Source organism: Rattus norvegicus, chromosome 3 (genome assembly GCF_021556685.1).
Source record: "Rattus norvegicus strain SHRSP/BbbUtx chromosome 3, alternate assembly SHRSP_T2T, whole genome shotgun sequence".
Classification (NCBI taxonomy): domain Eukaryota; kingdom Metazoa; phylum Chordata; class Mammalia; order Rodentia; family Muridae; genus Rattus; species Rattus norvegicus.
This window is the reverse complement of record NC_141536.1, coordinates 50046421-50070444: the sequence shown is the minus strand read 5'-3', so window position 1 is coordinate 50070444 and position 24024 is coordinate 50046421. Positions and strand designations below refer to the sequence as shown.

The window sequence follows — 24024 nt, the reverse complement described above, 5'->3', positions numbered from 1 at the left end:
TGAAGCAAAACCTTGGTATTTTTAAGGTAAAAAGTTTTTACCTTGAAGATAGGAGCTCTGGTTGTATAGAAGGACAATACAATCTATTCCTTCTGTTAAGGAGCCCTGCAACATGAGAGTTAATATGTTTGCTGTCTCCCTTTACTCTGCTCCATGTATGTCACAAAAGGGAAAGAGTCCATAAAAAGTGTATTCCAGTATATAAAATGTATGCATGTACAGTGTGCGGCTTTTAACAAGGTTGCATTGGCTGTCTGCATTCTGAGGGCTCGTGTATGCTTGAGTTTAATAAGCTTATTAAACTCTTATCTTATCTCCATCTTATCTTACTGGTTTGTAAATGTTGCCTATTTCCAGTATACTAAACAGTATTGGTCTAACTCCAGAGAAATTGCTGAAAGGATGCCCAGCCCCCGGTCTTTCCTGCTCCTTGGTGATGCATACATGAACATTCAAGAGGTAAAATTTCTAACTCTACAGAAATCAGATTAAAAAAACAAAATCATGGAACTCTGCAATAAGTGTAACTGTGTGTTTAAAGGAGTTTGGCTTTTTCATCATGTTTAATATTTGAGTTCTGATGGTGGCAATGAGAGGTTAGCTTCTATAATATTTTTCAAATCTTAACTTAATTCAGTGATTGTCCTATATCCAATAGAGATGGTCCTAGAAGAATGTTGGGAGTCTCCTCTAAACAGAACGATGGAGAGAGATCGCTTGACTGTTGTAATGACTGCCAAGAATGATCATTATGGGTCGAATTACAGTGATCAATATCTGGCCAATTTTCAGTCATCTATCTGGAATTGTATACTTTTATATTGTTCAATATCTACTTTCGTAAAGCAAAGTATTCCAAGTGGGGAGAGGCGTCATTGTGGAAAATGTTGCTCTTTCATGGGTTCCCTTAAGCCATTTGTTAAACTTTGTCATTTGTGTCTTGACAATGTTAGCCCGAGGAAGCCATAGTGGCCTATGAGCAAGCATTAAATCAGAACCCAAAAGATGGAACACTGGCGAGAAAAATTGGGAAAGCACTTGTCAAAACTCACAACTACTCAAAGGTAAGTGCTTCATAGTGTGAGGTACACCTATGGGGTCATGTGATCGAGACCTACTCTAGAGAAGTCTTCAGCAGACACTTTCTTTAGTGATTTTAAGCTCCACATTTGGGTGAGCAAACTGGTATTTGTGTCATGTCAGATGTTCCTAGTGACCTGCTTTCTCCAGTGCTGCACTCCATGGAGATGGTTTTGATGCTACCATTCCTTTAAGTTTCTTAAATCCTAGACTTTGCAACCAGATAATGGCCATAAAGTCAATCATATCGCATTGTATAATACACAGTATAATGTAGTCTAGTCATTGTCTTTTCTGCTGTACCAGATGGGTCAAGCTAAATGCATCAAGGCGGTTGTTCTGCTGTTGTTTCTAGTAGAAATAAAGGAGCTTCCTTGACTGTGTATTCTTTTGCCATTCATGGTCATTGTTAAGTTTAAGTGCACTAGGAAAGCAGATACGTTTGAGAAAGCTTGCTTACCTTAGAATAATCTCTGGAGAAATATTTTTTGCCAAGTCCTGTTCATTATCCCTTTATTGTTTAAGAAAAGATGCTAGTTGCTATGTGGTCTCTAATTCCCTAAGAAAAGCGACATACTTGACTGACAGTAGGGATAGGATACATGCCTAAAATGCTTTATATATGGTTTCTAGTGATAGATATGTCTCATGCCTTGGCTGTGTGAAGTCTCTGTGGTTTTTCTGCCCTGACTGACATGGACTTTGTTTAGGCAATCACCTATTATGAGGCTGCGCTGAAAAGCGGACAGCAGAATTGCCTGTGCTATGACCTGGCTGAGCTCCTCCTGAGACTAAAGTTGTATGAGAAAGCAGAGAAAGTTCTTCAGCATTCTCTAGCTCATGATCCTGGTATGCAAGCTTTCTGATTTGGGAAAAAACAACATTTACTTTATAAATCTGGCCTATTTACTTTTAGAATACATAATTGTATATTGATTTTCTCAATATTTTTACGTGGGGTTGTCTGTATGAATTCATGTGAATTTTTCTTATTTCAGAATTCAGTTCTACCAAATGGGTGGGCTTTAAATCTAATAACAGATTTAATAAGTAGTCCATTTTGTTATAAAAGAACAAATTATAAAATTCCCAAAATAATATACATAAGTTATGTGTAAATCACAATTTCTGGTATTTAAGCACACCAACACTTTTATAATCTTTTTTTTTTTTCAGAGCTGGGGACCAAACCCAGGGCCTTGTGCTTGCTAGGCAAGTGCTCTACCACTGAGATAAATCCCCAACCTATAATCTTTATCTTCTAAAAATATTACAATTTTAAAAAAGAATTCAGGGAGCTTGACAGGCTGCAGAGGTTGCTCCACGGTAAAGGGCTTCCTTGAAGACCTAGGTTTCGAATCCTAGCACTGACACTAAATAGGTTTTTAGAAGTCTGGCACACTATGTACCTGTCATCTTAAAGATAAAGTAACAGAGACAGGATTCCTGCTTGATCCTGGCCAGATACTCTGACCATGTTATTCAGTTCCAGGGTCAGTGAGACCCTTTCTCAAAGGTTAGGATGACCTGACATTGACTATGTCCTCTACATCATACACACATTCACATGCAAAAAATCTCAGGCATTATAAATGTATAACAATGCACTAATCAGCTATTGTTCTATAAATTCTGCTTACTCTCTTCTTACTACATTCCATAGAGGTAGAATGTGATTAAATATATATTCTTTATGTATCTGTGTTTTATAAAAATGTGGTCATTGTGATCTCCCTATTTAATAAAATGTATTACCTATTTGGCAATTTTGTCCATAAAGAATGTAAGGAAATACATGCAGATACCAGTACATTAATACTATCTGATCAAACAGCATTAATGTTTTATAACTTGGTAATATTTTTAATTTTACTGTTTTTATTGAGCATCTGTTTACTCTGCCACATTGGTACCATAAACCACATGACAGCTAATATGCTTATATCTTAATCCTTGGGGTGCATGTGGTTCTTACATTTTTCACACTGATCTACTTTTGGGTTTGTAGTGTGTGTTGCAGGCACGCACGCATGCCGTTGGGTAGGTGCTGAGGTCAGAGGACGACTTGGGAAATATGACCTAGGATTGGACTCAGCTTGGCAGGCAGCATGGCAGCCTTCCCCACTGAGCCATCTCTCCCAATTCTTGCTTTTATTTCTTAAGAATAAAGTGCTGGGAAATTGTTTATGCATTTATAGTTTTCAATACTTTCACATTGTATTTTGACAAGTGTCCAGGATTTATTTTTTAAGATTTTTAGTAAAATGTAGAATACTCATGTGAGAATTTGGAGATTGTCTCTCTTCTGGTGCACACAGTTACCAGTAATGTTCTAGAATCCACAGACTCAACCTGGATCATACATATTTTTAAAAAAAAGCTGTTCTTTTCTGACCATGTAGAGACTTTTTCTTGTCACTAGCTAGTGCAGTGGAAGGGCTATTAGTGTAACATACATTGTGTTGCGTGTTATTAGTCATCCAGCAATGATTTAATGTCAGGGGACATGTGCACATTATGTGCAAATACTGCATCACCCATGCATATCCACAGATTGGGTATTGGCTGTATGTGCTTAAAACCAGTCCCCAGGAAATTATATATGATAGGTTATACATATGTATATGTATATAGCTTATGTATATGCATATATAGTAGGTTACAGTATATGTGTAATTCTGTAGTGATGAATTTTCATCTTATAATTTCTTATTTGCAAATACAGCCCTCTATTTTAAACATATGCATGCTAGAATTTATTAATATCACAGAATATTAGTATTGGTTATAATTTGAAGAAAAATAAGAGAAAACAGATAAGATTTTGGTTTGTATACCTCTGTGTACTTACAAAAATTGAATATTGCTTCATTCTCTTGTCTTGTTTTGCTTTGTGGGGAGGATGATCTCATTCTAGGCTCAGGCTGGCCTAGATTTCATGCCAATCCTCCTCTCTCAGCTGCCCAAATTCATGAGCCACCTTACCTAAAAGTTTATACTTTCTTAAAGACAAAAATGCCCAACCACTGTGTAGCAATCATTGTGAGAATCAAACATACCCCTGCTTTTATCTGCCTCTCTTTGATGACTGAGGTGAGTTTTACTATTTATGGATCACAATCTGCCCTTTTTTTAATTTTGTAATTATATTTATGTGCAGCAAACTTGGTGTACATTTAACCCAGTTCAGTGGTGAGTTCTTCAGCCTTTGCCTTTCCCAGCTTGGCAATGGGAGCCACAGACTTAAGACCCAGAACGTTGCCTCTCCGGTGGGAGTGTCTCTTGTCATATCTGTCATTGATCCTAAGAGCTTCCACCAGCTTAGCCAGCGCACCCTTGTCTTCCGAGTTAACCTGTGTGAAGGCAACAGTGATGTACGTCTTCCTGTGGACCAGGCGCCCCAGCCTGGCCTTTCCCTTGATGATGCAGTAGGGCACCCCCATCTTTTGACAAAGGGCAGGCAGGAAAACCACCAGCTCAATGGGATCTACATCATGGGCAATCACCACCAGCTGAGCCTTCTTGTTCTCCACCAAGGTAGTGACTGTATTGACCCCTGTTCGGAGGGCAGTCAGTCTCTTAGTTGGGACGTCGCCTTTGCCAGCAGCTTTCTTCTCAACTCGGGCCAGCAGCCTTTGCTTCTCCTGCTTTGTCTCTGGCCTGTACTTGTGGGCGAGCTTAAGCGGCTGAGTCGCTGTTTGCCTGTCCAGGGCCTGGGTGAACTGGTTAATGGCAGGAGGTACTGTGAGCTGCTTATAGAGGATGGCTCTTTGCCACTGCAGCCTGATGTAGCAGGGGCATTTGACGAAATATGTTAGATCTCTTTTGGGTTGGGTGTCCTGCCCAATGCCAAAGTTCTTGGGCCTTTTCTCAAACAAAGGATTGACCACCTTTTTGGCCTCCTGTGTCTTGATGACGGTGGTGCTAGGGCCATCTTCTTCCCCTGGTCTTCTTTCCTTTGGGCATCTTGCTTAGCTGGAGGAGAGAGAAACCACAATCTGCTTTCAATATATCCCTTTTGCCTTAATCTTTTGCCTGTTTTTCTGGTAGAGAGTCTTGCTGGAGCTGGTATTTCTTTACCAAGTTTATTTATTGTGCCTTATATTGTATCTGACCATCTTCCTTCTTTGATTTCTAAGTTACTTTATTTGAAAAAGCTTTTCTAATCAGTGATATAAAACTCTTTTAGGATGTTACCTAGCCTTTTTTATTTTATTTTTTAATTAAGAACATTATTTTTAATTAAGAACACATAGGTGTTTAATTATTTTTAATTAAGAACACATAGGTGTTCTTTCGTATCATCTTCAAAATGGATAGTCATTTTAAATTTAGTTGTTTTGTTCAAATGCCACCTTTACTTCTTAATAAATACCATATATATGACTCTATAAGAAACTTAATTTCATTCCATTGATTTCCTTTTGCTACCATCATGTATATTTCTGCCTGTAAGAGCCGACTAACCTAATCTTTCTGATACTCCCAAATGTCTTAGTTTAGCTTTGATAAAGTTGACCCATAAATCCTCCCAACTATGGATACATTTGCTGTGTGATTTCTTACTCATGTCAAACAACTCACTTGTGTCTGTGAGATCTAGCCAATCAACACAAAAAAAGCCTAAGATTGTAGGGGAAGATACAGGTATGCATTTTATATAAATTTCATGTGTTGGTTTGTATAGGAAATGCTTACTCAGTGTTTGCTGAATACAGCCTGCAGCATGCTCATGCCCTCACACACATTTTATGTGTTATTACACTAATTAGCTTTAAACTGTCCCTCTTTTAAGTCAGCATCCTACAGATCACTTTCCTTCACGTCTACAGGTTTCCACAGCTAATAAATACTAGTACCTGGCTTCTCACATAGGTCTTTAACTTACTCTGAGGAAGCCTAAGTTTCTCATGCGCCTCCTCGGTGTGGTGTGCACGGAACACTCCTCATTCCTTACAGTTTTCCTCTCTTTTGTAGTCGGTGAGAATCAAAATCTTGGCTTCCGCCTTGTTGTTATGTTAAAGCAGCTGCTGGCTCAGTTCGAATCTGTGTTCCCACTGCTCTGTTTCTACTTCTGTCTCTCTGTCTCTCCTGGATTAGGATGGAAGCTTGCTGGCCTCCCTGACTCCGTCTTCCATTGCACGGGCCAGCTACATACAGCCTCTCTGAATCCAGAAGTGATCTGGAGCTTTCCAGAAGAAATCCAGCTACATTGCTTTACGGCCCCGCCCACTCTGCCCCTCTAATGGGGCCAGAGCAAAGACAACTGCTGCCTGGGTTTCCACACTGTGGCTGAGACTTGTCAGTTAGCCTACTTCACGGCCTTTCTTCCCGTAACTGTGACGAAACTGCCTTCTTTGGAAATCTAACTTCATGCTAGACTGAGTTTTTGTTACCCAGATTTGTTAATTCAATTAATTATAAGACAAAACACTACTTTTCAGGTTGAAATGTTAAGCAGTCATAGAGCCAGCAAGATGATGGGTTAGCTGGTAAAAGTGCTTGATGCACTGGGCCTGGGATTGACCTCCAAGCCCCATATGAAAAAGGAGAGAATCAACTCCGACAAGGAGTGCTCTGACCTCCACGGGTGCAGATCACTGCAGGCTTTGGATTGGATTACTTAGCACCAGTTGGTTTATTCCAAGTTTTCCCTTAAGCATGCTGGGTAGATAGTTCGTTGTTCTACAAGGGAGGGAGGTATTACATAGATAGTTCGAGATGAGGCCAGACTAGAAACCAGACAATTAGTGACATTAATAATGCTAACTTAATAAATTTAAGCACTTTTCTTTGTAATTGTATGAAGGTACTGTTTCGTTTTAATGGCTTCAACAAACACATCTTTACACACTTAAATTCTGCAATCTCAATGTGAGTGGTGGAATTACCTGCTCCTAAATGTCTAAGAACAAATGCTGGTAACAGTTCCGTTTCTCTACATTTTCTTAAAAGTCAATTACTATTCTAAATCCTTTTAAGGGTTGGCTATGCTTTAACTGTCTAAAATCTAAGATATTCACTGTCAAAATCTTGTAAAGACCGTTTTTAATGTAGAGATATTTAGGCATTTATTTAAGATGACATTACCCCCTTTGCATTCCATTCTCAGTAAATGAATTGTCGGCTCTCATGGTGGATGGGCGTTCCCAAGTCCTTCTAGCAAAAGTTTACTCTAAAATGGAGAGACCTGGCGACGCGATTGCAGCATTGCAGCAGGTACAGGGTGTTTGACTCTGGGCAGAGGGCTGAAAATACTCTGTTAACCCAATACTTAGAGAAGATTTATGTAGGTTTTTAACTGGCGACCTCTGTAGGGTTATTGTGGGTTCCCGTATCTGCTCCACCACAGGGCTGGGCCACTCAGGGAGGCGGGACGTGGGAAGTTGACCACACTTACCCTGCGGGTTGTCAGCCTGTGGGAAGCTGAGCGCAGGAAACAGCCAGAGCTGGCTGGGGGTCCCTGGAGCTGCAAGGAGACCGGAGCCATCGTGTTCTCAGGCTCTTGGGCATCCAGGTGCCACTAGGAGCCCAGGAAGAGCTGAGAATGGAGTGGGGGCCCACTGGGCTGGATTTAGCCCGGGCGGGGGAGCTCCTGCTGGTCTTGCAGGAAAAGTCCTTGGCTGCACAGTAGTGAGCTTCAGGCTTGGTGGTGGAGGTGGTTGGCAGTGCAGGAGGTGGTTGGCAGTGCAGGGAGACTTTCTTGGGGAGATTAGACGGCAGCTCTGTAAGCGAAGACCTCTGTGGCTCCCCACAATGGATCCTGATGAAAAAAGGCAGTCCATGGTTTTAAGACATTCATTGTCGTGGGGAAAAGTGGATGAGTAAAACCGTACCCCACTTCTCAGGGTGGGCCTGAAATTAAATACCTTTGTAGGGAGCAGTATCTGGGAAGGAAAGTTTATTGGCTAAGCCCCAGGCCTTTAGGTACCTCATTATAATGGAGCTCTGTCTTGAGCCTACGAGACCTGTGGTCACATCCTCTAGCTGTTCAGGGGCTTGGGGCATTGCTCTTACATGACTGATGGCCACAAATCTATAGAGGGCTACAGCTAGTGTCCGGCCTGGTTTCCTGGGAGTCAGGCCAAACTCCTACCATCCCTTTCAGGGTCTCAAGCTCCTCAACCAGGAACCAGGGGGCCTTTCAAGGTCCCACAGATTTATCAAAACAAATAATGATTCAATGCCTGAAGATGGTTATTATTGAGAACACTTCAATTTTGAAAGCGTTGAAGCCTCAACACTTCCTTTACAGAAACTATTTTTTAATTCCACAACTTTAATATATTTCACACTGATCATTTAAAATCTCTTCCTTTGTCAGTTTAAGTAGTCATGTTTTTTTAAAAAATAATGTGTTCCATTGTCAAGTACAGTAACATCTTCTGAGTGCCTGTGTCTCCTATAAAAAGGTATCTTTCATAGTCGATATTTTTAGTTATATTTGCTTTCCATTTTGATAATCACACAAAGGTTTATTCTTGTTAGTATTATTAATGAATCAGTCACCTTTCCCCCTCTGGCTCCCATGAATGCTTGTTTGCTTTTTAATTACATGATGCCACTTTATAAGAAAATTTTTAAAAAGCAGTTTCCTTCTTAAATTGTATACACATGTTTTTAATGGCTTTAATGAACAATTTTTAAAAAAAAAAACTTTTTTTACAAACATAAATTGTTACAGACTCAAAAATGAAACCTGAACCACCAGCCTTCGGGACAGGCAGGTGTGGGGATCATGTCCTGACTTCTGTAGTTGCACTGTGCCAGCGCCATACTTTGTCTGACCCAATCCTTTGAGCTCTGTTGACGTTTGCTCTGTCCTCTATGACAGTGAGTTTCAGAACAAATTTCTGTGGACATTGGTGACAGATTTCTGGCATTATGGAGTGCTCAGCATATGCCAGTGCCACTGGTATGTCAGGTTGACTTTGTGGGTGTGTCATATGCCATGGCTCCCGTGTGACAGTCAAACAATAACTATGGAGTTGTTTTGTTTTACTTTCTGTGTCTCTGTCAGGACCAGCCTGACAGAGTTGCTAGGCAAGCACCTTTACCCAGGTCGCCACCTCTCTGTCTCACTCTGGCTTCCTTGTGGTTCTTGTTTGCCCAGAGTATGTTTTTACTTTCAATGTTCATTTCCTTATACTGAGGATCTGAAGGCCAACAATGAGTACTTTTATGTGCTCTGACAATTTTGTTTTTATGCTTCTTTGTTCACTGGGAGATTTAATTTATTACCAGGCCTAGTAGCACAAGTTTGTAATCCCTGCTATTTGTGAAACTGGGAAGGAAGAAACCCCAAGGTCAAGGCCTGCTAGGGGTGCAGAGCAAGATGAAGTCAAGCCCCAAGAACCTACCGAGATGTTCTCTCAAAATGAAAACCAAAGAGATGGCCGAGGGCATGTGGATCTTTCATTTGTTTGCGCGCACCATAATTATGGACTATATTTGGGCTTCTACCTACCATCTTACAACTTGTTTGCATTTTGAAGTTTTAAAGCTTCGTGTTCTCTTTTCTTGACTTTTTTAGTTTATTTTCAGTTCATTTCCCCCATGCTCTGTTATCCACGCCTCGGTTCAGTGTTCCATGGGTGCAGTGTGGACTGCAGTGAGGCTCACTTCTCCTCGGTTCCAGCTCTGCCTTTCCTATCCCGGTTCCTCCCTTTCAAGCTGGCTGCTTGAAACTGTATTTATAGTTAACACTACACAGTTCATTTCCCTCTGAAGCCATACAAAGAACCCTTTGTACAAATAAGTAATTATATAATAATTCTGCTTGTTATGTAAGCATTGCTATTCATACATGTTTTCTACCACCTGTACTTTTATTTAGTGGTTTATAGTTTATTTCATGTTCTACCCATTGTCTACTTCTCTCTCTAAGCTCTAGTTATTTTTTAGTTAATCTTTTGATTTGTGTGTATGTGTGTGTGCACCTGTTTGTCTATATATGCGCCATGAGAGGAAGACGTTTGATCCCCTGGAATTGGAGTCATAGCAGCTGTGAGTTACCCGATGCGTACGGTAGGAACTGAACCCAAGGATTCTGCAGAAAGAGCAAGTGCTCTTAACCACTGAGCCTTCTCTCCAGCCCCTGATTTCTAGATATCGAAATATATAGTAAATATGCAGTATTTTGATATCTACAGTACATTCCTGTGTATTACAAAATTATCATAAGAAGAGGTTCAAATTTTGCAAAACCCATCATCACGTTTCCTTTGCCTGTCTCACCTGATCCAATCCAGCACTCAGAACAGTGCAGCACGACTCAGCAGGGCTAGTCCGTCCTTACCCAGGGTCCACGATGCTGCCCACTGTAGCTCCCTTACCTTTACCCAGAACTTACCCACAGCCACTGAGTCTCAAAACCTTAAGCTGTTAATTGGCACTGATAATTGCAGTATCATGACAAAGGTCTTCTGGAATACCAGTGTATGACTTGCTTTTGATTAAGCAAATGGCATCCTCCACGCTGTGACCGCCTGCGCCTGACAGTGTACTGCATGCAGTCGAATGGCTAGAAAAGTAGAGGTGAAAAACAGCAAGATGGCTTAGCAAGTGAGCAAAGGCACTTGGCTACTGAGACTTGCCACTTCATCTGTTTGATCCCCAGAGGCCACGTGTTGGAGTAGAGAACTAATCCCCACATGTGCACCCTTCCCACACCAGAAAACAAAGCAATAGATCTAATAAACCAAGAGATCTGAGACTTAGCCATTTGTAAGACTTGAGTCATCTCATCCCAGAGAAACACACAGGACATACAGTTCTTGTTTCTTCTTGCTTAAGGATGACTGACTGTAACAGTTCCTATCTGTTCCTGTCTGCCCTTCACCAATCTTCCTGTTTCCTTTATGAATCTATCATTTCTCCCTAAAATATTAACTAAACTGTATTTTCACAGAGTGTAGGCTCAGTGGGTTCTTATTTAACTGACTTTTCCCTCTTTATCCAGCATCTGTTGATCTCACAGCGTAATTCTGGATAAGATTTTTAATATGCGTAGATTGTATTTGTTTATATTTCTTACATTCAACATTTGTTTTCCCCTAATGTGCACTGTTTTGCCGTGTTGTTTTTGTAAAAATTAATATTACTTCAGTTTAATGGTGTACTTTATCTTGAAGCAATCATAAGATTTGTAACATAAAGCTACAAAAATAGAAAGGAAAAATTAGAAGCTATTGTTAAAGCCCCACCTGACCTCCAAGACTGAATCAGTATCCTGTCTCTACTCCTGTGGAAACCATTGTCTAACTGGAGTTGGTTGGATGAACTTATAGATAAAGTCAATTATATTTCTACTCTTAAATAAGTACCAAATGTTTATATCTATACTTTTTTTCTACCTAAGAAGTTGAATGAATTTAGAATTATATATTATAAAATGTAAAAGGATTAAAATGTCAATGCAAGCAAGGCTTATGTTGTTATTGTAGCAAATTAATTTAGCTTTAATCCTTCTGAAAGCCAAGCAGAAACATAATATTATACCAATTTTTTAATGTATTCTTGGAGCTGTGGAGATGGCTCAATGTTTAAGGAGATCCAAGTTTGGTTCTCAGATTACAACCATCTGTAACGCCAGCTCCAGGAAGTGATTAGGGACATCTAGCTTCCTCAGGCACCTACACATTCATAAGCGCTTACTGACATGCAGACAACACATGCCTACACATAATCTAAAATAAATAAAAATAAATCTTTGAAAGAAATGTGTAAATATATGCTCTATAAAAAGATTTCTTAACAACGGTTACATTTATTCTTACAGCAACTTAACATTTTTCATAAAATGTTTTAGATGCAAAATTTTTAAAAATTATTTTTTTATTACAATGCCTTTTAGTTATTTATCCTTACAAAAATGGCAAGGTCTCTCTCTGTGTATGTCCCTCTCTATTACACACACACACACACATTTATAAACTTCTCCAAAGAGCTTAACAATTGAGATACACAACAATATACTATTTGCTTTTCTAGAAGTTTAGCTGATAGAAAGATAAAGCTCAGATTATGTAAATTGCATATCTTTAGTCCATAAAATGTATCATTCAAATCACAAAGCTTCATAGGGAGCCACATTAAAAGACTCAACAGATTGTGTTTATATACTTGTGTATTTATACATATATGTAACAGTAAAAACAAAAGAAAAAGAAGCCTCCAATTTGAAAGGAAGTGGTACCTGGAAGTTACCTGGGAGGAAGAGGAAGAGTAAGTGATTTAATCATATTTTAATTTTAAATATCTTAATAAAACAATTTAAAATCGATATAAAAGATATACTCCCTAGTTATTTCACAATAAAATAACGATGCAAGGGTAACTAGTGAGTGTGCTGAGTAGGTTTTACAGTTAATCAGAGAGAGCTAAAATAGTAATATTTACTGAGTGTCCATGTACCCAGCTCTGAACTGAAAACTTAACTCCACAGTCGCATGTAACATTTAGGCCACCGTTTGCTGTGAAGTGGCTCTCAGACCCCCAGTCTTTCCGAAGACTTGCTGTGCCCCCACCTGTGAGTGCTTGCTTCTTTGTAACTGCAGCCCGTGCTCTGCCACCTGGGATGCCTGAGGGCCACCGAGCCACCTGCAGGCATGGTTTCATACCTGTCATAATTAATATCGCCTGGGAATTTACAAAGAAACATTTTCATGCTGAGCTGGCCTACCGACTAAGAAACTCTAGAGATGGCCTCTACAAGTCTCATTTTAAGCTCCTGTCTGGTGATTCCAATACTCAAGTTTTCAAAGCATGTCTGTAGAGCAAATGGTTTACAAAATAGAAGCTTCTGGCCTATCGAATGCTACCCAAATTATAAGACAAAGCTACATTGCCTCCGTACTATTAGTCATGGGAATCATGCCTACCAGCGAAGACTTAAAATCTAGGTTTGGAACAGTCACCACGGTTTAACTGTGTCTCTCAGAAAGTATGTGTTAGAAATTTAATTATCAACAGACAGGGAGTCCTACCTATGAAGGATGTTTAAAATATTCACCACATGTGTGGATTAATTTACACTAGGAGCAAACTTAAAGCTTCATATCGGGCTCCTGTTCCCTGATCGGCTCACCTTCTGCCATGGGTGGCACAGAGAAAGAAGGCCCTTGCTTCATGCTGTGCCTTGATATTGAAGTTCCCAGCCTCTGCGACATAGATAAATTTCGCTTTTAAAAAATAAAAAAGAGGGCAATGTTTTTAATAAAATGGGGAAGCAACTATAAACTGAGTCTACCTCTAAGGTTCAGTCATTATAGAAAGAGCTAGCTTTCCTTAGGCGGTTGCCATGAGCCTCTGTAGCAAATACTGTTTGTACTTTCAGTTTTTCTTTCTTATTGTGGGCAAAATAGGGTAAGCCCTGAAACATGTTTCAGCGCAGTAAATATAAATGCATATACATATTTCATAGATGTGATATATAGGATATATATATATATATACACACACACATACATACCTAGGTTTATAACAAAAACCGGAAACATATATGCAATGTAATCAATATTAAAATTTCATGAAAGAGAGTTACTCTTTGCTATCTATGATATGGATTCCTGTTTTATCATCCTTTCATTTCTGAAAGATTGTTATAACCCTGTAAACTGGCGATACAAAAATGAAACTTTAAAATGTTATAAATCATACTCATCAAATATAAATTGTCAGCCAACATTTTGACAGGCGTCTTTGAAACAGTGTCCTGTGCCCAGCCTAATGTGTGGTGTTTTGCTGGCATTCACTATTTGCTAAATGTGTCACCATGAATGAGTGCGGATGACTCATGGTTATATTCTACTTGTTAAGCACTAAAGAAAGAATTCTTTCATTTATTAATGTCCTACAGACAAGAAGTATGACTAAAAGGCATATTTCTAATCCAACAGTCGGTTTATTATTGTTATGTAGATTAGGATAGCTTCATCTTGGGTTTGTGTATCACGAGATTACCCATCGTTAGACCTTTAGGTTGTTTAGGGTTGTTGGTGTCATTTCTTTGTTAATTTTTATAGCTTATGACACCAATATTTCTCCTTTACAATGGCTAAGTAGCTGTGTGTTTTGTTTCCATTCCTTCTGAATAAATCATTGTTACCTTCCCAAGATTGGAAAAGCTTAAGTTCAACAGACGAGTTGGTTTTTAGTATTAGTATGTTTTAGGAAAATATTTGATTAATTCATAAACTACCAACACATGATGTATTTGTTACTTGAAATCTACCAATATTTAGGTTTTCATTACATCATATTTAGCATTTATAATTATTTATCAATAATAGCTAGGGATCTTCCTAGTTGTTCCATCGCTGTTTCCTTTATGATTTTTTTCTGTGTTCGTGCCTATACAGAAGAAGACTCGATATTACAGTTCTTTGGCTTATTTGCAAGTAGCTGCTTGTGTGAGATCTTCAAAAGTCTCCTTTTGTGGGGTAGGGGGATTAGTTTGTTCTATCGCCGACCGTCAACACTCATATAAATCTTATGGTACACTTACACTGTTAGCAGACTGCTGGAAGGTGCTCCTTTCCCTTCCCCAGTTCTTACGTTTTAACGCTTGCTTTTTTGCAGGCTCGAGAGCTGCAGGCTCGGATACTGAAGCGAGTTCAGATGGAGCAGCCAGATGCGGTTCCCTCACAGAGACACTTCGCAGCTGAAATTTGTGCAGAGATCGCAAAACACTCCGCTGCTCAGCGAGACTACGAAAAGGCAATTACATTTTATAGAGAGGCCCTGGTTCATTGTGAAACGGATAGTAAGGTCAGTGCTGTTGTAACAAGAATAGGTACCTGCATTCCAGGTACCATATAATTTGCTCAGATGTAGAAGCCTATGAGATTATTAATAATGAAGATTTGAAAATAAATGTAGCAACAAAAATAAGTTTAAAAAAGCAATTGTGTTTCTGGAAAACTTTCAGAGTGCATGTGGAGCTAGGAGTGGACTACACAGTGTAGTGTTTGCCAAGCACGTGCCCAGCTCTGAGTTCCTTCTCCAGCAATGCAAAATCAAAGAACAAAACCTAATGATGTCTTCCATCGGGGGAACTGCAGAGCTGACACAGTGAAGTGTTTGCCACACGAGCATAAGGACCCAGTGTTAGCCCTTGCATTCACCAAGAAGCTGTAAGAAAAGCCAGGTGCAGTACCACACACTTCGACCAGCACTGGCTTGTCAAAAAGACAGGAGGGTCACTGGGGTTGTGGGACAGTCAGCCTCTGTGAGTGGCTGAGCTCTGGATTTACTCAAAGACCTTGTCTCAAAACATGATAGAAAGTGACAGGGTACTTCACCTGATGTTGACCTCTGACCCCACACACACACACACACGCACTCACAAACGTATAGTTTGTAGTGGATTACGTAATGTAAACCAAATCTGCGATTTCGTTGCCTTAATAGTCACTTCGAAGCTGTTTTTCAGCCACAGATGTCTCAGCGTAGGTCGTTGGATTCAGTTAGGTCAGCAGTGCCAAATATGCTCCAGCATCTGTATGTCAGTGGCTCCTTGGTGCTGGGACTGTGAAAGGACGGTAGTGACTCTGGTCACTGACGGCATAGCCTTACAAAGCCATACAGAAGCAGGCACTTCTTCAGGGGTGGCTAAGAGAGTAGAAACACTAGTTCTGCTCAGAAGCATATCTTAGCAACCTTTTTTGTTTTACTAATGAGAAAACATGTTTAAAGAGGTTTGCCCTGGTCTTTCTCAGAGGTTTATACTGAAATGCCGTATGTTGCTTTAAAATCAGAACACCTTCGGTCTGTATTTACCAAGTGAGTTATCACCTGCCTTTGTCTTCCTGAAGAGAAAGTAGTGATGAAGGTGCCTATCATCTATCTGGTCTGTTGTATGTGTCATTTTTATTGCTGTAACTTTCAGACAAATGAAGTTTAATCTCATCCAAACATTTACTCATTTTATTTTGAAATCAGTGTTCTGACTAGTCCTGACTTTGCTGCCTAGATAATGTTGGAACTGGCCCAGTTATACCTGGCCCAAGAAGACCTTGATGCCTCCCTCCGGCACTGTGCATTGCTTCTCCAGAGGGACCAGGACAACGAACCGGCCACCATGGTCAGTCGAGTTCTCTGCTGCGCGTGCAGTTGCGCTTTACTCTCTGTGAGGAATGTTCACATTTTACCCGTAGTATGGTTACTGGGTGATGAGGTCTTGTTCTTACGCGCTTTTGGAAGAATAGCATATTTCTAACATGAGCACAGCAGAACTTCTGGAGTCACAGGGAACAACAAAGCCTCATTGTGTCACTGTGTCACTCTCAATGGCCTGTCTCACAGTTTCGGTTTTTTCCTACATGGATTGAAGCTTCTTTCAGCTTTTAAATATCTTGCATGGGTGACTGCACATGGCTCATTCAAGATCACCATTACAACTAAGTAGACTGTAAGGTGTCTTGCTTTAAAACACATGGAAAATCTCCACAGGTCTTGCATGGTTTCCATTTAAGATACGTAGGACTTAAGCTTGTTTCCAAGCCTTTCGTGGTCACTCTAGTACAGTGAGGCATGTCGTTACAGTAGCACGATGGAATAGTAAGTACCCTCACATGCTTCTAAAGATTGTGTTCGTCATTTGTATGTGTGTATGTCAGTGCAGGGTCCTAGGAGATCAGAGGCGTGGGGGCTCCCCAGAGCTGGAGTTACAAGTGGTTGTGAGCTGCCCCTAGTGGGTGCTGGGAATTGAACTTGGGTCCTCTGCAAGAGCAGTACACTCTTGTAAACACTGAGCCATGGCTGCAGGCCATCATAATTGTTTTTTATGCCCCCACTTGAAACTTTTGGGAGGCCAAAAGCTATGAGCAGAGCGTCCGAATTGCATGCTTGATTATTTTTTATCATTTCTGTCCCTCCTGTTTTTCCATAAATATTAGTATAGTGCTAAATCTTCATGAACAGAATGTGCTTGGTGACAATGTGTGGTGCTTATCTCTGCAGCTGATGGCCGACCTCATGTTCAGAAAACAGGACTATGAGCAAGCAGTGTTCCACTTGCAGCAGCTTTTAGAACGAAAACCAGGTAAATGCACCCTGACTAATGTGTTCCTCTTCCTGTCAACTTAGGTTGTGTTTGCTTTGCTTTCTTATCCTGTCAACGGTTGGGGAAGGAGTCATGGATTGACGCGGACTCTGCTCTCCCCGCACTTGTGTCTAAGTAGTTCAAGTGGCTTGCAGGAATCCCCGCTGTCTGTTGATCTCACGGTGAGCTGTGAGCACAGCCTGGATGGGCTGTCTTGCAATCGCCTGTGTTACTTCAGTGACTTCGAACTCCAGCTGTCTCCTCAGACTGCTGGCACTGTTGCCACCTTCCTTGCCCTCACCCAAATCCTTACACCCCAAACTGAGAGAGTTCCCACAACCCCACTCCAACCCTCATCCTTCCTACGTCTGACTCTGCTCGCTGCTGGCGTTTCCCTGTGTGCACTGCACAGAGCCCCATGGACACCAAAGGGCCTGACTCTGTGGTTTCTTCTCTCTGTGGTCAGTTTCCCTGTCAGCACACAGCCCTGCAGTGATAACTCTCAGACACTAATCACATTAGATTCTCCTACTCACTTTGCCCAGACCTCCCTTCATTTCCTGCTAAGCCCAATCACTGTTTGCCCTCCTTTCAGTTTTCCATTTCAACTTCAGTTGTTATTCTGTCTCACTGTTCCTGTTCCTTAAGGAGGAATTATCTCATCTTTCTATGTATTCTTTAAAGTACAGACTTTTCTCCCCTGGTTTAAGCTGGTCTTGGCCACATTGCCCTCACACATGTCTTCTAGTAGGGAAGCCCCCTTGTGTCACCTGGGTTTCCTCTCACCTAGGTTTCCATTACTGAACAAGTGCATTTCTTGCAAACAGCTGACTGTTAATTGTTAGTTCACTGGCTGCTTTGGAGCATTTATAAGTAAGAGTGGTTTTATTTTTTCTTTTTTACAAGTATGTATTAATTGTGTGGAGTAAGAGGTTTCATTATGACATCTCTATATGTGTGCAATGTGAGTTCATCATACTCATTTCTAGTAACCTCTTCTGTTACCCTAGTGCCCTTCCTCTCTCAAACAGCACCATTTTTACTTTCATGATTTTTAAAACCTGTGCTTCGATGCTTGTGTGTGTCAGAAAAATGGGGAACAGTGGGAGAGGGGTGTTGTGGATACCAGAGGACAACTTTGGGCATTGGTCTCAATACGCTGCCTATCTCTTTAGAGACATGGTGCTCCACTGGGCTAGAACTCATGATTTAGGCCTAGGGATACTCCTAGCACTGAGGTTATATATAGGCTTATGCCATCACTTCTTACATTTCTACATGGGTTTTAGAGATGTGAGATAGCTCCCTGTACCCTAGTTAAAAAAAACTACTCATAATTTCAATGTAAGGCCATTGTGCTTTAGCAGTACTGAAAGCCATGAACCCACACCCTGAGGCTTTGTGTAGAGTTTATCCAATATTGCCTGTAACGCACTTTATCTTCCTTCTTTCTTTCTCTTTCTATGTATTCTAAAATATATCACCCTGGAGGGTTCATTGAGTATCTTGCTTTCCGCTTGGCCCAGGACTACAAGGGTCCTGGATCCAGAATGTGCCATGCTAAAGAAAATTCCAGGTGAAAGCGGGATGATCACATTGTCAACAAATAGCTCTTCTTTACTTAAGAGTATTTGCTAATATACACATGAATATATGCTATCTCTACATTTGTCTTCTCTGTTACTCTATACTTTCCAAGGCCAGCAATAGTGTGCTCCTTTTACCGATAGACACAGGCTAGACACAGTGCAGAATCAATGCGTATTGATTGGATGGATCTGTGAGAGACAGGATGGAGGTAGACAGCGAACAGAGTTCTCTTTGGCTGCTCATATTTTCTACTCAGGTAGCAGTGAGGTTTTTAGGTAAGAATAGGGAACGTTGAGAGGGTATTGGAAATTTGAGAAAAGAGAAGAAAATTTGAATGAGTAAACTCACTAGAGAATACATTGATTGTATCATTCATCCAGTAATCAATGAATGGATTACTGTCAGTTCTTAAACTTGCTACAGTTTAGTTAAAAGTTTTGTTCACATTACCCTTTGTTCTCCCAATGAATGCTTCACTCTTGATAGGACTTTACCTACTTACCTACCAACTTACTTTGTGTGGTTTCTTCTAAAACCCATCCATGCACAGTGATTTTATTTGTGCATTATTGTTCATAACCAGTAACAGAACTTAAATTGTGCTGTATTAGCTTACTTTAAAAATACACTGGTTAAGAGTTGGAGCAACGATGTAGTTGTTAAAGACATCTGGTTTCCAGAAACCCATGTCACATAGCTAACTGCCTTTAAGTCCAGTTCCAGGAAATCTAATGCCTCTGTCCTGCCTCGTGTGTGTGTGTGTGTGTGTGTGTGTGTGTGTGTGTGTGTGTGTGTGTGTGTGTGTGTGTGTGTGTTAAAAATCTTTAAGAAAAGAAGTGTACTATCCAATTTTATTTGTATTTGAAAGTGCCAGTTATATCAGCTCTCACCATATTGTACCATGTCTCAAATTTTTCCAATCATGTTGTTTTCTCCTTTTTGTTTTAATTAATTACAAGTATCCTAGTTCTGCCTGCTTGGTTGTTAAATAGCACAGTCAGTCTGTCATCTTCTTCTGACCCTTGTCACCTCATCTGTTCTTCCAGCCCTGGGCACTCGCTGCTGCTGGATGTCATGTCATCAAATCAGTTTCAAATCTATAAGTTATCCCTTTACTCAAAGTAGGTTCATGCTTCAGAGTAAAGCCTAACATTATAGAATGATTTCAGTAATGTCATGGGCTGGGTCAGCCTTCTGTTTTTATTTTCATTCCTCTTCCTGTTCTTCAATAACATCAAGGTTGCCATGTGCTCTGGGCTGTACCCTGCTCAGTTGTGTTCATGCTATCAGCTATTGAGAATGCCTTTGTCAGCCTGGCAGTGTCTGGCCCCTGTCCCCGGTGCTGCTCCAAGGTCAGCTCTTTGAGGAAAGCACCTCTGGCCTCTCCAGTGCTTTGTATTTCTGCAGCACTGGACTCCTGGACTCCACATTTTCCACATAACCCAAAGTGTCATCTGGATTTGTTGTCACTTGTGTACCTATCTGGCTAGTGACCTTTGCTTTTTATTGGTAAATGTGCCCAGATTAGAAATATGTGTTGTGATATCTATCAATAAAAATGTACCAGCTACTTTTACCACATGATATATTGCCATTTTAAAAAATGAAAGCACTTCTTTCCCTAAATGTCATGGCTAATGAAAAGACAATGTAGTCTAGTCTCTCTGTGATCATTATTTCCTTGAACTAATGAATACATTTTATCAGTACCAGACAGAATTTTTTGAGAAACTGTCTTTGTAGTATTGAATATAGATATTCGCAAAATATGCCTTACACATGCTTTTGCAATAACATACAAAACTTTTAGCCAGATACTTTAATATTGAGTCCTTGCTTAGTTCAATCCTACTTTTAGCCTCTTTGGCTTTTTGGTGGATTATGCAGCCTACTGTCCAAAGACTTAAAGGTGTAAACACAGCTAATCATACTGGGGGTTTATAAATCACTTTATCACTTTCATACCTTCCTTTGATTTAATTGAAGGGGTGGGAAATACCCGTATGTCTATTACAGATGGCAGCTAAGAGTGATATATATACACATATAAAACATTAATGACTTGAAAATGTAAGCAAACTCTTAGCACGACAACGGGGATGAACTCTAAAGGCTGTGCTAGGTGACATAAGCCAGACACATGGCCGAATGCTGTGGATATCCCATCAGCCACCTGGTCATGCTAAGAGTTACAGCTTAGAAAGATTGCATAAGCCCTGGGATGGATGGACAACCCCGGCCTGCACAGCAATGTGAACATCCTAATGCGACTGAAATGTATGCTTAGAAATGATGGATATTACAATCATTTTAAGAAAAATGAGTCATTCTTTAGGTACAGATAGTGTACTTATCTTCCAGTGATAAAAGACATGGCCAATTTTGAATTCCCTTTCCTGGTTCCTGTCCTTTGTAGTGATACTAAAAGGCAGAATAAACAAAATATACAGACTCAAAATCAGGTTTAGAGAGGGCAAAGGATTTGACTGTTTTCACATATGTAACTGAATAGAGGCAAACCTTCCAAAGTTCTTTTCCTAATTTTTATTCTGATAAAATGTATAACATAAACATTATCAAATATGGTAATTACCCATGTCCACGCATACAGTTCAGTCGCATTAGGACGTTCACATTGCTGTGCGGGCCGGGGCTGTCCATCCATCCCAGGCTTATGCAATCTTTCTAAGCTGTAACTCTGCACCTCAGTCCCTTCCACTGCTTTCCATTTTGCTCACTGCTTCCATGATTCTTAGCATAGCCAGGTGGCTGATGGGATATCCCACAGCATTTGGCCACGTGTCTGGCTTATGTCGCCTAGCACAGCCTTCAGAGTTCATCCCCGTTGTCATGCTAAGAGTTTGCTTACATTTTCAAGTCACTAATGTTTTCTATGTGTATATATCACATTTAGCTGCCATCTATAATAGACATAGTTTCCGTCCCTGATTATTGTGAATAACACGACTGTGAATATGTATGCAGATATCTGGTTGAGGCCTTATTCACTGCTGTAGCCATGGCCTCATAAGTGTACTGACATCTCATATAATACAGTGTCTTTGTTTTTAAAAATTGGAATCAGGAATGATTTCTTTTAAAGTTGGGGCTTTCTTTGTTTGCTCATGAAGATACTTTAATTCTAGGAATTCACCCTAAGAAAGTTCTCACTGTAGTGTGTGTAAGGATTTTAACAAATTTCTCTATGAGTTCTATGATAAGTGAAACACAAGAGCCTTAAGACAAAAAAAATTCCCAGAGAAATGAACTATTAATGTGATAGTCTTTTAGACATCTATTAAAATCAAAGCATTAAAGGCCACTTAGTAACAATTAAATATTTATTTGTTTAATGTTGAATGAAAATCCTAAGTATCAACCAAATTTCACTTACAAATAGTTGGCTATCAGTCATACATATGTGACTCGACTCATCTCTGTTTTGTGGGAATGGGTCATTTTTTTCTTCTCCACATGTGATTCTGTATATTTTCTTCTTCTTCTGGTGTTCATGAATCATGGTCAAAATCATGCTTGAATCCTAGTACATTACTAATAAGGGAAGACTGGAAGGAACTTAGAAGAAAGTCACAGTGGAACCAGAGAAGTGAGTGAATTATTATCTGTAGGAAAAGATGAGGCTCCCGAGGCTAATGTGGTAAGGGTGCAGTGTGGTCAGCTGAGTCTAGTCTTTAGCATTCGCATACGTTACATAAACTCTGGAATAAAACTTGGGCTCGCTCGCTCAGTCGCTATCCAGCGCTGCCATTACCATCCTTCCATCTGCAGGAAGTACAAAAGAGTCTCAGGGACAGCTGTCAATCAAGCTTCCTGGGTTTCAGCGTCTAGACGCCTTAGATGAGGGGCGCTTCTAGGCAGTTTTGACTCTTAGGAAATTGAAAAGTCACCAGAAATGACCCTTTCTAGACATGCCCCTGTTGCTGCATCTTCTTCCACAGTGGATGGCCCAATGAAGCAGGTTTCATTTCACAGGTGATCCAGGCCGTACACCTCATTAGGAATGAATTACACATGAAATAGTCCTTTGATTATATCTGTTTCATTACTGCATGTTAATAAAAAAGAATAGTCATCAGAACAAATGTTTTAGCATGTGATCTATACCTGAAGTGTTGCTTATTTCTAGATAATTTTATGACTTTGTCTCGTTTGATTGATCTCCTGAGAAGATGTGGGAAACTTGAGGAGGTTCCGAGATTTTTCTTGATGGCTGAGAAACACAACTCCAGAACAAAATTGGAGCCAGGATTTCAGTACTGTAAAGGATTACATTTTTGGTAAGTCTATTGACAAATAAATCCTACATTATAATGATTTTCTCCCCTCATTGTACAGAAAGTAGAAAATGCTTTTTTCATACTAAAAAAAAAACCTGCCCTTGGAAGTGTTTTAATTATTTTGTTTATGAATCATATTATAATCTAGTATAAAATTTGTAATTAGTAATTGAATTTTTTTCATTCAATAAGGTATACTGGAGAACCAAATGATGCCCTTCGACATTTTAATAAAGCTCGGAAAGATAGTGACTGGGGTCAAAATGCACTTTATAATATGATAGAAATCTGCTTGAATCCAGACAATGAAACTATTGGAGGTGAAGTGTTTGAAAACCTGAATGGAGACCTGGGGTGAGTAGCATTTTACATTTTTCTTTTGGAACCATTGTTTTTATTAGATATATTTCTTTACTTACATTTCAAACGTTATCTCCCTTCCCAGTTTCCTGTCCATAAGCCCCCATCCCCTCCCCTCCCCGTCCCCCATATAGGTATTCCCCCTATACATCCCCCTTACTGTCCCCCCATATTCCCCTGCACTGGGGGTCCAACCTTGGCAGGACCAAGGGCTTCCCCTTCCCCTGGTGCCCCAACATGGCTATTCTCTGCTACATATGCAGTCAGAACCCTGGGTTAGTCCATGTATAGTCTTTCAGTAGTGGTTTACCATTTATAAAACATACATTGGGAAAAATAAGCAGGAAGGCAAAAGAAAGTCACCTTCTAGCATAATGTTGAAGAAAAGGTACATTGAATATGTATATGATATACATTCATACTTAATACATGTAGAGAGACTAAAGTAATGATTCTCTCCATAGCAGTGTGATTGTTTGGATACTAGTAGCCTCCTCAGACTCATAGATTTGAATATTTGGTACCCAGTTGGTAGAACTGTTTGGGAAGGATTATGAGGTATGGCCTTGCTAGAGGAAAACTGTCACTCAGAGTAAGTTTTGAGGTTTCAAAGGGCTTGGGGGAGTCCCAGAGCTCTCTCTGCCCTGTGGT

At 40.1% G+C, this 24024-nt stretch overlaps 1 protein-coding gene across 1 annotated transcript in view; it reads left to right on the top strand.

The window, feature by feature from the left end:
- The window catches only part of Ttc21b (tetratricopeptide repeat domain 21B), a 73859-nt gene that overhangs the window by 34683 nt on the left and 15152 nt on the right, over positions 1–24024 (top strand). Inside the window, 9 exon segments of the mRNA NM_001191737.2 lie at positions 387–459; positions 954–1064; positions 1791–1929; positions 7193–7299; positions 14662–14850; positions 16055–16165; positions 17044–17125; positions 22863–23013; positions 23206–23367. Coding sequence (NP_001178666.1) covers positions 387–459; positions 954–1064; positions 1791–1929; positions 7193–7299; positions 14662–14850; positions 16055–16165; positions 17044–17125; positions 22863–23013; positions 23206–23367 — 1125 coding nt within the window.